A 12997-nucleotide genomic window follows, 5' to 3' on the forward strand; every position below is an offset into this window, starting at 1 on the left:
TAATCCCTGGTATGCAAGGATGGTTCAACGTCCGCAAAACAATCAACGTAATACACTACATTAACAGGCTGCAGAAGAAAAACCATATGATTCTCTCAATAGACTCAGAGAAAGCATTTGATAAAATACAACACCCTTTCATGATGAAAACTCTAAGCAAACTGGGTATGGAAGGAACATTCCTCAATACAATCAAAGCAATTTATGAAAAACCCACGGCCAACATCCTATTGAATGGGGAAAAGTTGGAAGCATTTCCGCAGAGATCTGGTACCAGACAGGGATGCCCACTCTCACCACTGCTATTCAATATAGTTCTGGAAGTTTTGGCCAGAGCTATTAGGCAAGAAAAAGAAATTAAAGGGATACAAATCGGGAAGGAAGAACTCAAACTATCCCTCTTTGCAGATGATATGATTCTTTATTTAGGGGACCCAAAGAACTCTACTAAGAGACTGCTGGAACTCATCGAAGAGTTTGGCAAAGTAGCAGGATATAAAATCAATGCACAAAAATCAAGAGCCTTTGTATACACAGGCAATGCCACGGCTGAGGAAGAACTTCTAAAATCAATCCCATTCACAATAGCTACAAAAACAATCAAATACCTTGGAATAAACTTAACCAAAGACGTTAAAGATCTCTACGATGGAAACTACAAAACCTTAGAGAAAGAAATAGAAGAGGATACCAAAAAATGGAGAAATCTTCCATGCTCATGGATTGGAAGAATCAATATCATCAAAATGTCTATTCTCCCAAAAGCAAATTATACATTCAATGCAATACCAATCAAGATACCGAAGACATTCTTCTCAGATCTGGAAAAAATGATGCTGAAATTCATATGGAGACACAGAAGACCTCGAATAGCCAAAGCAATCTTGTGCAACAAAAACAAAGCCGGAGGCATCACAATACCAGATTTCAGGGCATACTACAGGGCAGTTGTTATCAAAACAGCATGGTACTGGTACAGAAATAGATGGATAGACCAATGGAACAGAATAGAAACACCAGAAATCAATCCAAACATCTACAGCCAACTTATATTTGATCAAAGATCCAAAACTAATCCCTGGAACAAGGATAGCCTATTCAATAAATGGTGCTGGGAAAATTGGATTTCCATGTGCAGAAGCTTGAAGCAAGACCCATACCTTTCACCTTACAGAAAAATTCACTCAACATGGATTAAAGACTTAAATCTACGACCCGAAACCATCAAATTATTAGAGAGCATTGGAGAAACCCTGCGAGATATAGGTACAGGCAAAGACTTCTTGGAAAAGACCCCAACAGCACAGGCAGTCAAAACCAAAATTAACATTTGGGATTGCATCAAATTGAGAAGTTTCTGTACTTCAAAAGAAACAGTCAGGAAAGTGAAGAGGCAACCTACAGAATGGGAAAAAATATTTGCAAACTATACTACAGATAAAGGGTTGACAACCAGAATCTACAAAGAAATCAAGAAAATCCACAACAACAGAACAAACAACCCACTGAAGAGATGGGCCAAGGACCTCAATAGACATTTTTCAAAAGAGGAAATCCAAATGGCCAACAGACACATGAAAAAATGTTCAAGATCACTAGCAAACAGAGAAATGCAAATCAAAACCACAATGAGGTTTCACCTCACCCCGGTAAGAATGGCTCACATCCAGAAATCTACCAACAATAGATGCTGGAGAGGATGTGGTGAAAAAGGGACACTAACCCACTGTTGGTGGGAATGCAAACTGGTTAAGCCACTATGGAATTCAGTCGAGATTCCTCAGAAACCTGAACATAACCCTACCATACAACCCAGCCATCCCACTCCTTGGAATTTACCCAAAGGAAATTAATTTGGCTAATAAAAAAGCCATCTGCACATTAATGTTTATTGCAGCTCAATTCACAATAGCTAAGACCTGGAACCAACCCAAATGCCCATCAACAGTAGACTGGATAAAGAAATTATGGGACATGTACTTCATAGAATACTATACAGCAGTAAGGAACAATGAAACCCAGTCATTTGAAACAAGATGGAGGGATCTGGAAAACATCATGCTGAGTGAATTAAGCCAGTCCCAAAGAGACAAATATCATTTGTTTTCCCTGATCGGCGACAACTGAGCACCAAAGGGGAAACCTGTTGAAGTGAAATGGACACTATAAGAAACAATGACCTGATCAGCTTTTGTCCTGACTCTAGATGTACAATGTAATACTTTATCCTTTTTAGTATTTGTTGTTGTTGTTGTTGTTCTAGTACTAGTGGTTGAACTCTGTAATTAACACACAATTATTCTTAGGTGTTTAAATTTTAACTGAAAAGTGATCCCTGTTAAATTTCAGAGTGGAAAAAGAGAGGGAGGAGATGCACAATTTGGGACATGCACAATCAGTCTTGCCCCAAATGATGGAGTTAGAAATGTGCCAGGGGATTCCAATACAATCCCATCAAGGTGGCATGTACCAATGCCATCGCACTAGTCCAAGTGATCAATTTCAGTTCACATACGATGGCTTAGATAGGTCTAAAAATCAAAGGTATCACACAAACAAGACAAGTGTCTGCTAATACTAACTGATAGAATCAAAAAGGGAGAGAAGGATCCAACATGGAAAGCGGGATACCCAGCAGACTCATAGAATGGCAGACGTCCTAAACAACACTCTGGCCTCAGAATCAGCCCTTAAGGCATTTGGATCTGGCTGAAGAGCCCATGAGAGTATTGTAGGCATGGAAAGCCAAGATACTATGGAAAAGAAAAAAAGAAGAAGACCTAAATGAAAGATCTCTGTTAGTGAGATCCCAATGGAAAGAACGGGGCCATCAAAGAAGGAGGTACCTTTCTCTGAAGGGAGGAGAGAACTTCCACTTTGACTGTGACCCTACCGGAACAAGATCAAAGTCAGCGAACTCTAAAGGCTTCCATAGCCCTGGCAACTCATGACTAGAGCCTAGGGAGATTACTGACGCCATGAACAGGAGTGTCAAATTGTTAAGTCAGCAACAGAAGTCACTGTGTACTTACATCCCATGTGGGATCTGTCCTTAATGTGTTGTCTAATGTAAAGTGATGCTATAACTAGTACTGAAACAGTATTTTTACACTTTGTGTTTCTGCGTGGGTACAAACTGATGAGATCTTTACTAATTACATACTGAATTGATCTTCTGTATATAAAGATAATTGTAAATGAAAAAAGGAAAAACCTGGTGTTAAATTGGAAATGGCATAGAAAATTAATTAATCTTAAAAAAATATTATGTAGGATCTCTGTCTTTAATGTGCTGTACACTCTTATTTAATGCTATAACTAGTACTCCAACAGTATTTTTTTTTCACTTTGTGTTGCTATATGGGGGAAAACTGTTGAAATCATTACCTAATATATACAAAACTGATCTTTTGTATATAAAGAGAATTGAAAATGAATCATGATGTGATAAGAGGGGGAGAGGGAGCGGGAGGGGGGAGGGTTGTGGGTGGGAGGAAAGTTTTGGGAGGGGGAAGCCATTGTAACCCATAAGCTGTACTTTGTAAATTTATATTCATTAAATAAAAGTTTAATTAAAAAATTGTAATGTACAAATGTGAATAGACACTTATCTATAATAGGGGTAAGTTTTGTCTATAATAGATGTTTATAAAAAACAAAAAAATTAGTGTAACTGTATATTTTTTACAACTTTGTATCTGTGTTTACATAAAATTTTTCATACAAATAAACTTACAAAGTTGTGATTAGAGCTCTAGTTAGGTGGGACAAGAAAAGCTTCTTAAGCAAATATTGATGATGAAGGCCCAAGTACAGTATCCAGGAAATGCCTTTTCATATACAGAAGGGTTCTCACTTAAGAGATTCAAGAGGCAAGGTAGTAGTGCAGAATAATCTAGATCAGTCCTGGACAGAGACAACTGGTCACTGGACATGTGATACATTTCTGTCTTGGGAGTTGGAATTTTTCAACTGTTAGCTCTGTGATGAACCTTAGGGAGGGGATATGGTAGAGTCATTCAAAAACACTCTCAGACAAATGGTATTGGCAGAACTGGATGTATAAATATAGAACAATGAACTTAGATCCACACATCTCAGCTTTACAAAAATCAATTCAAGATTGATCAAAGACCTAAATTTATGACCTGAAACTATGAAGTTGCTGGAAGAAATGAAGGGAAGCACTCCAAGTCATTGGTGTAAGGGATGACTTCTTGGATAAGACCTCTAAAGCCAGGCATAAAAAGCAAAACTAAACAAGTGGGACTACATCAAACTCAGAGGCTTCTGTACCTCAAAGGAAGTGATTAATAGAGTGAAGAGACATGGGGAAATATTTGTGAGCTGCCTATCCCACAAAGGATTGATGTCTTGAATATATCAGCAAGTTGAAAAACTCAGCGACAATGGTAACAATGAATACAGTTAAGAATTGGGCAAATAACTTCAATAGACAGTTCTCAAAAGAAATAATACAAATGGCTAAGAAATATATGAAAAAATCTCCAACTATCAGTAGCCATCAGGGCAATGAAAATCTAAACCACAATGAGAAACCATCTCACTCCTGTCAGAGTAGCTAAAATCCAAAACACAGAGTGACAAATGCTGGGAAAGATGTGGAGAAATGGGAACACTCAAACAAAATTTTGGAGGGAATATAAATCAGTGTAGCCACTGTGCAAAACAGTATGGAGATTTCTTAAGAAACTAAATATGCCATATGTTGCAACAATCTTATCTTTGGGTTTATACCCAGAAGACATGAACAGGTTGTATCAAAGAGACACCTGCACCATCACAGCTACAACAGCACTGTTCACAATATCCAACATATGGACTCAATCCATATCAGATGAAAGGATAAAGTATGTATACACATGGAATATTATTCAGCTATAAATGAATTAAATTCCAATTTACAAAATGCATACAACTGGAGGACATCATGTTGAGTGAAATAAATAGGGACACAGAAAGACAAACACTTCATGTTGTTTCTTATACATGGGAGTTAAAATTAGAAAGATAAAAAAAATCAAAAAAGAAATGCCTTTGTGCATCAGTATTGCTGCAAACATAATTTTGTCAATCTTTGTTCTACACCTTTGTGAAATCATTGGTTAAGAAAGTTACATTGCTATAGTTTTAGTGACCTATAATTTCTCTACAATGTGTTTCATGTGGGTGAAATGGCCAGATTTCTATTCAATTTTTCTTATAACCCTTGCGTATTTTTCTGCTAAAATAGGGGATTTTTTTTTTTTTGCTTTTTACTAGTTTATTTGGTGGAGTGTTAAACCCTCAACCGTAATGTCAATGAAAAATATGCTATTTCAAAAACTAACCAAAAAGAAGAAAGATTGAATGTAATAATGAAAGAAAGGGACAGGGAGGGATGATGGGAGGGAGAAAGTGGTGAATTGGGGACAAGTGCTGTGGCATAGTGGGTAAAGCCACCTCCAGCTGTGCCAGTAAACTCATATGGGTACCAGTTGGAGTCCCAGCTGCTCCACTTCTGATCCAGTTCTGTGTTATGGTCTGGGAAAGCAGAAAAAGGTGGCCCAAGTCTTTGGGCCCCTGCATCCACATGGCAGACAAGGAAGAAGCTCTTGGCTCCTGGCTTCGAATTGGCCCAGCTCTGGCCATTGCAGCCATTTGGGGAGTGAACCAATGGATGGAAGGTCTCTGTCTCTCTCTCCTTTCCACTGCGACTCTGTAACTTTGTCTTTAAAATAAATAAATCTTAAAAAAGAAAGAGAGGAAATGGAGATTATATTCTTAGAATTGTATCTGTGAACTATACTGAATCTGTTAAAAACTAAAAAAACCAAAAGCCACTAAATCTAAAATAAGTAAAATAAAGAAAAAGAAACAGAGATGAGATGATACTGTATAAACAAAACAAATATGGAGTATGAAACGTATAAACAGGGAATAAGAAACTTAAAAAAATTAAAAAAAATAAAAAAACCACAAAAGTACTATCTGTGTCCCTACTGGACCAGGAAGCTAGAGTATACTATCATTTGTCACATTCCAAGATAACCTAGATAGTAGTCAGTTGCCTTTTCTAGTATACTCCCCAAAAGGTGAGCACTGGAAATTTAATGCCTCTCTTTCCCTACCCAGGGGCAAAAAGGGTGGTAGGGATGTTACAGCTTCTGCCTTTGTCCTGAGCTTAGAGAACAGACTGTGCTGATTGCCACTGAAAACTGCCCTCTCTGTTTCCACTGGCCCCTGGTGATCAGAGTATACCATTTCCTGTGTTCTGCCAGTGTTATTAAACAGGATGGATAGAAGCCAGTCTTCTGGAACATCTCTGCAAAAGGTGGGAATAGGATGTACATTTCAAAGGAGAAGCATCCTCTATCCCCCAGTTCTATGGTGCTACATTAAAATAGTGATTACAGCATGAGAATAAATAAGTTTTCTGCCAGACTCAGTGTGATTGGTTTAATTCTATGCTATGGTGCAGGAACATCAAAAGTAGTTTGGAATACTCAAAAATGAAATCTGCCTAGGAATGAATGAACTACTTTGTTTATGATGGGGAGAAGGTCCAGGACTTTCTATTTCACCAGAACAGAGATGAAAACTTATTATGGGCTCTACCTTGAGGGATGCACAATCCCTAGGGTGAAGGGAAAAGTCTGAGAAAACATTGTGAGTCTCTAAGGAATTAAAGACAGATTATGATCTAGACTATACATAGTCTCTCCTATTTCTCTGTTAGACTTTGAATCTGCTCCCTACAGAAGAGACTGAGCCATCTCCCTGGTTTATAACCAAGTGCAATATATCATTAAACTCATATCAAGTCTTCTGTGTCTTATCAAATGGCAAATGTGAAAATGAGAAATAATTTATTTTTCTCTAATGTGTGAAAGGATTCAAAGTCATAATCAAAATTTACTATCCATATTTCATAAATATTTCCAGCGCATATTGGAAATATAATCTGGGCTTCATGTTGGAGTCAAAGAAAACAAATCCTGAAGACCTAAAGTTTTCCATTCAGGACAATAGCAGTATATAAGCAATAGGAAAGTATCAAGGATTCCTGGCCTAAGCAGGGTGAGTTCCTGGATTCTGTGAATATTGTTGTCTCATTAGCTTTGAGATTGAAGTCTGGGGATCTAAGCTGTTCCCTTTTATTTTTCCTTTCGTGTAGTTTATGACTCAGGGAAACTGGAATCAGAATCTGTTCAAGAGGGCAGTCCACATGAGCAGAGACACCAGGGTGCTCAGGAATGCAGTATCTGGCAGTAGTCTCCCTTTCATGGATAAAACACTTACTCTTCCAGTTGTAGGACATTTTTTTTGTGTGTGTGACATTGGGAATTAACCTCTTGTAGACACTTGCTCTTTGTTTCAGAAACAGTGGTCTTGGTTTCCACCCCACCAGAGGCTAATCAGTATTTGAGACCAGGACCAGGTTGTTAATGCCTCTGCCTCCAATTTTATTGGTGAGAGGAGGGAGCAAGTAAAGGAAGAAATGTCAAGAAAATAGAAGGACAATACTATCCTGGTCCACTTTTCTTCTTTTTTTCCTTGGCTTTCAATTGTCATGTTTTCATAAGGTAGCACTGGCATCTAATGGTAACTTGGTTATGTACTTCACAATACTTATCTTGTTAAGAGGGAGACAGTGACACTCAGTATCCGGGTAGTACTAAAGGTGGATCCTGTGAGCTGAGGGTGGGCTAAGTCTCAGAAATCCCAACAATACCATATGTTGTGGGACAAATATTGTGGGAAGAGCTGAGTTGTCCTACAAACATTATTTTTTCTTCCCTGTGTCCACAGGTTCCCCTAGGGAAGAATGGCTTCTGGAAATGTCTCTATTGTGACTGAATTCATCTTGGTGGGGTTAACAGACCGGCCAGATCTCCAACTCCCCCTGTTCTTCCTGTTTCTCGTCATGTATCTGCTCACTGTGGGGGGAAATTTGGGCTTGATAATTTTAATTGGGTTGAATTCACAACTGCACACTCCCATGTACTTTTTCCTCTTTAACTTGTCTTTCATAGACCTCTGCTATTCTTCTGTATTTACACCGAAAATGTTGATGAACTTCATATCAAAGAAGAATATGATCTCTTACATGGGGTGCATGACCCAGTTGTACTTTTTTTGCTTTTTTTCCATTTCTGAATGTTATGTGCTGACATCAATGGCCTATGACCGATATGTGGCCATCTGTAACCCACTTTTGTACAACATAGCCATGTCCCCAAAAGTCTGTTTCTGCCTTATGCTTGGTTCATACCTGATGGCTTTTTCAGGTGCCATGGCCCACACTGGATGCATGCTGAGACTGACCTTCTGTGATGCAAACACCATTAACCACTACTTCTGTGATCTGCTTCCTTTGCTTGAGCTCTCCTGCACCAGCACATATATCAATGAGGTGGAGATTTTCATTGTGGTTGGCATCAACATCATTATGCCCAGCCTCACCATCTTTGTTTCTTACGGTTTCATTCTCTCCAGCATCCTGCGCATCAGTTCTACTGGGGGCAGGTCCAAAGCCTTCAGCACCTGCAGTTCTCACATAATTGCTATTTCTCTTTTCTTTGGATCAGGTGCATTTATGTATCTCAAACCGTTTTCTGCTGTGTCAATGGATAAGGGTAAAATCTCTTCTGTATTTTATGCCAATACAGTTCCTTTGATGAACCCCTTGATCTATAGCCTGAGGAACAAAGATATTAAACTTGCTATGCGAAGAACTCTGAGTAGGAGAAGGTTTTGATCAGATGCAATATCTTTCTGTGCTGGTAATTACAGAGCAGAAAAATTCTGTATGTTTAGTCACAATATTTTGTAGCTGTCTCTTTCTATTTCTTTTTTACTATGGCAAAGGACATTTGTCTACTCCCAATAATTTAATTCTACTTTTTGTGCAGTTCATCTTTTTCCTTTCAATAACATTATATAATTTCGTTCTCTTTTTTCCTTTAAAGTTATAATGCTAGTGAAGAAATTCATGTCTTTTTTATAAATCATCATTTTTAAAAATTTTATTTTATTCATTTGAAGGGCAGAATGACAGAGATAGAGGTAGAGACACAGAGAGAAAGAGATCTTCCGTTGACTGGTTCATTCTGCAAATGAATCTTGGGCCATCTTCAGTTGCTTTCCCAGTGCCCTAGTAGGGAGCTGTATTGGAAAAGGAGCATTTGGGACCTGACTCATCAGTGCTCCAGTATGGGATGGTGGCTTTCGTGGCTTAACCTACTGTCCCACAAAACCTGTCCCTAGATGTCCTAAACAACACTCTGGCCTCAGAATCAGCCCTCAAGGCATTCAGATCTGGCTGAAGAGCCCATGAGAGTATAGCAGGCATGGAAAGCCAAGATATCATGGGAAAAAAAAAAAAAAGACCTAAATGAATGATCTCTGTGAGTGAGATCCCAGTGGAAAGAACGGGGCCATCAAAGAAGGAGGTACCCTTCTCCGAAGGGAGGAGAGAACTTCCACTTTGACTATGACCCTATCGGAATAAGATCAAAGTCAGCGAACTCTAAAGGCTTCCATAGCCCTGGCAACTCATGACTAGAGCCTAGGGAGATTACTGACGCCATGAACAGGAGTGTCAAATTGTTAAATCAGCAACAGGAGTCACTGTGTACTTACACCCCATGTGGGATCTGTCCCTAATGTGTCGTCTAAAGCCAAGTGATGCTATGACTGGTACTGAAACAGTATTTTTATACTTTGCGTTTCTGTGTGGGCACAAACTGATGAGGTCTTTACTAATTATATACTGAAGTGATCTTCTGTATATAAAGAGAATTGGAAATGAAAAAAAAAAAAAAACAACCTGGTGTTAAAATGGAAATGGCATAGAAAATTAATTAATTTGAAAAAAAATTATGTAGGATCTCTGTCTTTAATGTGCTGTACATTGCTATTTAATGCTATAATTAGTAATCCAATGGTAGTTTTTTCACTTGATGTTGCTATATGGGCAAACTGTTGAAATCTTTACCTAATATATACTAAACTGATCTTCTGTATACAAAGAGAATTGAAAATGAATCTTTACATGAATGGAAGGGGAAAGGGAGCGGGAAAGGGGAGGGTTGCGGGCGGGAGGGAAGTTATGGGAGGGGGGAAGCCATTGTAACCCATAAGCTATACTTTGGAAATTTATATTCATTAAATAAAAGTTTAATAAAAAACAAAAAAATTCAAAAAATAAAATTTAAAAAAAAATAAAAAAAAAATAATTGCAAAGCAGTAATGGTATGATTTTTTCCCCCTTGAATGTATTAATATATAATTTATTGTCATTGGGGAGAAAAGTTTCTTCCTCGGGGCATCTTAAATCACAGACTAAGTGTTCAAGCTAACTCCAAAAAAAAAAAAAATAATCATTTTCAACTATTTTTCCCCTCTGGAAAAAAAATGGTGTGCTAAATGACCAAATCAGTTAATACTATGGTTACATTGTGTCATTGAAGAGGGGAAAACCTTATCTAACATTTGTCATTGGAAGAATGATTCAGATGGCATATTTCAATCACCATGGTTCTGTCCTCCCATGGGCTTTAATGTACCTCATATAAACACCAGCGATGAAAGGTCATGAAGGTTGTCCAGTATTACCTACTTTGTTTTTCATAAACACTGTTCATTAAACTCCTTTTGACAAAGAGTTTTCTATTTTACTTGTAAGATTGAGCCAGGGTATAACAGATAATTAATATATGTTTATTGCATGACAGGGATGTGATGAAAAACATTGGATAACTTGGAAATTTATACATAATTATGCATAGAGAAAAGATGATGTCATAATAACTCAAATTGTTAAAATCATAATGAATGATTCAAAACTAAATATTGCAATTTTAATTCAAGTTTAAAAGTGTCATACCATTAAGTGATTTTGTGTTGAGTTGAAGATATCTGGTTAGAATACTCTATCTCACCTACCTGGATAAATAGTTTTACTGGAGACCTGGCAATAGCAGAGTCTGATGGTAGAAGCCAGCAATATTCATTTAAGGAAAGTGGCTAACTGACAAACAATTTTCTTTTCTTTTTTTGACAGGCAGAGTGGATAGTGAGAGAGAGAGAGACAGAGAGAAAGGTCTTCCTTTTTGCCATTGGTTCACCCTCCAATGGCCACTGCGGCCAGCGCATCTCACTGATCCAAAGCCAGGAGCCAGGTACTTCTCCTGGTCTCCCATGCGGGTGCAGGGCCCAAGGACTTGGGCCATCCTCCACTGCCTTCCCGGGCCATAGCAGAGAGCTGGCCTGGAAGAGGGGCAACTGGGATAGAATCGGCACCCCAACTGGGACTAGAACCCAGTGTGCTGGCGCCGCAAGGCAGAGGATTAGCCTGTTAAGCCACGGTGCCGGCTGACAATTTTCCATAGGTGTTCACATCATGAGTTTCATCTTTCCATAAATAGAATGAGAACGTCCATGGATTCAAATTTGATTCATAAAATGTTGAAAATGAACATTTAAGATTATTTCTGGGGATCAAAAAGATAAAAGGAATAAAGACTGGAACTAGAAAGGAATAATTATGCAAAATAAAGGCCAAGGATAAGTACTCAGTACTAATGCTGGGATTCAGTAATGTGAAAAGATAAATATTACTGTAAGAAATTTTGACTTGCATCTTTTAGATTGAAGTTCTCAAACTAATGGCATCCACAGATCCATGGATCTGATTTTTAAAAGTTTCTCCTTGCATTATTTAGGTAAGAGTCCTTTGACATTCTCTTGTAAAAAATCATTTTAATTAGTCCTTAAGTTTCTTTTTTTTTGTTTTATTTAATGAATATAAATTTCCAAAGTACAGCTTATGGATTACAATGGCTTCCCCCTCCAATAACTTCCCTCCTACCCTGAACCATCCCCTTTCCCACTCCCTCTTCCCTTCCATTCACATCAAGATTCATTTTTCAATTCTCTTTATATACAGAAGATCAGTTTAGCATATATTAAGTAAAGATTTCAACAGTTTGCACCCACATAAAACAAAGTGAAAAATACTGTTTGAGTACTAGTTATACCATTAAATCACAATGTACAGCACATTAAGGATAGAGATCCTACATGAAGAGTAAGTGCCAGTGACTCCTGTTGTTGACTTAACAAATTGACACTCTAGTTTATGGCATCAGTAATCACCCTAGGCTCTTGTCATGAGTAACCAAGGCTATGGAAGCCTATTGAGTTCTCAGACTCTGATCATATTTAGACAAGGTCATAGTCAAAGTGGAAGTTCTCTCCTCCCTTCAGAGAAAGGTACCTCCTTCTTTGATGACCTGTTCTTTCCACTGCAATCTCACTCCTGACGATACTTCATTTAGGTCTTTTTTTTTTTTTTTTTGACAGAGTGTCTTGGCTTTCCATGCCTGAAATACTCTCATGGGCTTTTCAGCCGGATCTGCATGCCTTAAGGGCTGATTCTGAGGCTAGAATGCTGTTTAAGTACTTAAGTTTCTAAATGCCTTTTTACTCTCCAAGAAAAGCTAAATGCATGGGAATCTACATCAATGAATTGATAGTTCCTGCTTATTGGAACTAAAATGGGGATTGTTGCTCATTATAGAAATTGTAATGTACAGGGAAACTCTGTGTAAGAGATAAGAAACTCTGGATTAAGCAGTAGGGAAAATATTATCTGTCAACTCAGAACTGATGCAATTTTAACCTTTGATCCATATATATTTTCCCTTCTTGGATGCATCGTGTCCTCTGTTTCTCCATCCTGTAAACTACTGATCCACCTTCTTCATGGGTAAGACTTGGTGAGAATTCATTGATATTTTCTCCAGCTAATGTATATATCACATTATAAAGTCTTTTTATTTGTACTTATCAATTTTAATAAAATAATAGTAGAAGAAATTTCTTTTCTCTATAATGAGTGGTCTTTTGTGCAGAGAACACATTTAGAAGATGCACTAAAAATGAACAAACAAAAATGCTTCAGTATCACTGTCTCTATTCAAGGCAATTG

At 37.9% G+C, this 12997-nt stretch overlaps 1 protein-coding gene across 1 annotated transcript; it reads left to right on the top strand.

The window, feature by feature from the left end:
* The first annotated feature begins 7828 nt into the window (after positions 1 to 7828).
* Positions 7829 to 8761, top strand: LOC133763518 (olfactory receptor 8B3-like). The gene has a single exon (XM_062197241.1). The coding sequence runs from the start codon at positions 7829 to 7831 to the stop codon at positions 8759 to 8761; it is 933 nt and encodes a 310-aa protein (XP_062053225.1).
* The last annotated feature ends 4236 nt before the right edge of the window (positions 8762 to 12997 follow it).

The sequence above is a fragment of the Lepus europaeus genome, chromosome 7 (assembly GCF_033115175.1).
Source record: "Lepus europaeus isolate LE1 chromosome 7, mLepTim1.pri, whole genome shotgun sequence".
NCBI classification, from domain to species: Eukaryota; Metazoa; Chordata; class Mammalia; order Lagomorpha; family Leporidae; genus Lepus; species Lepus europaeus.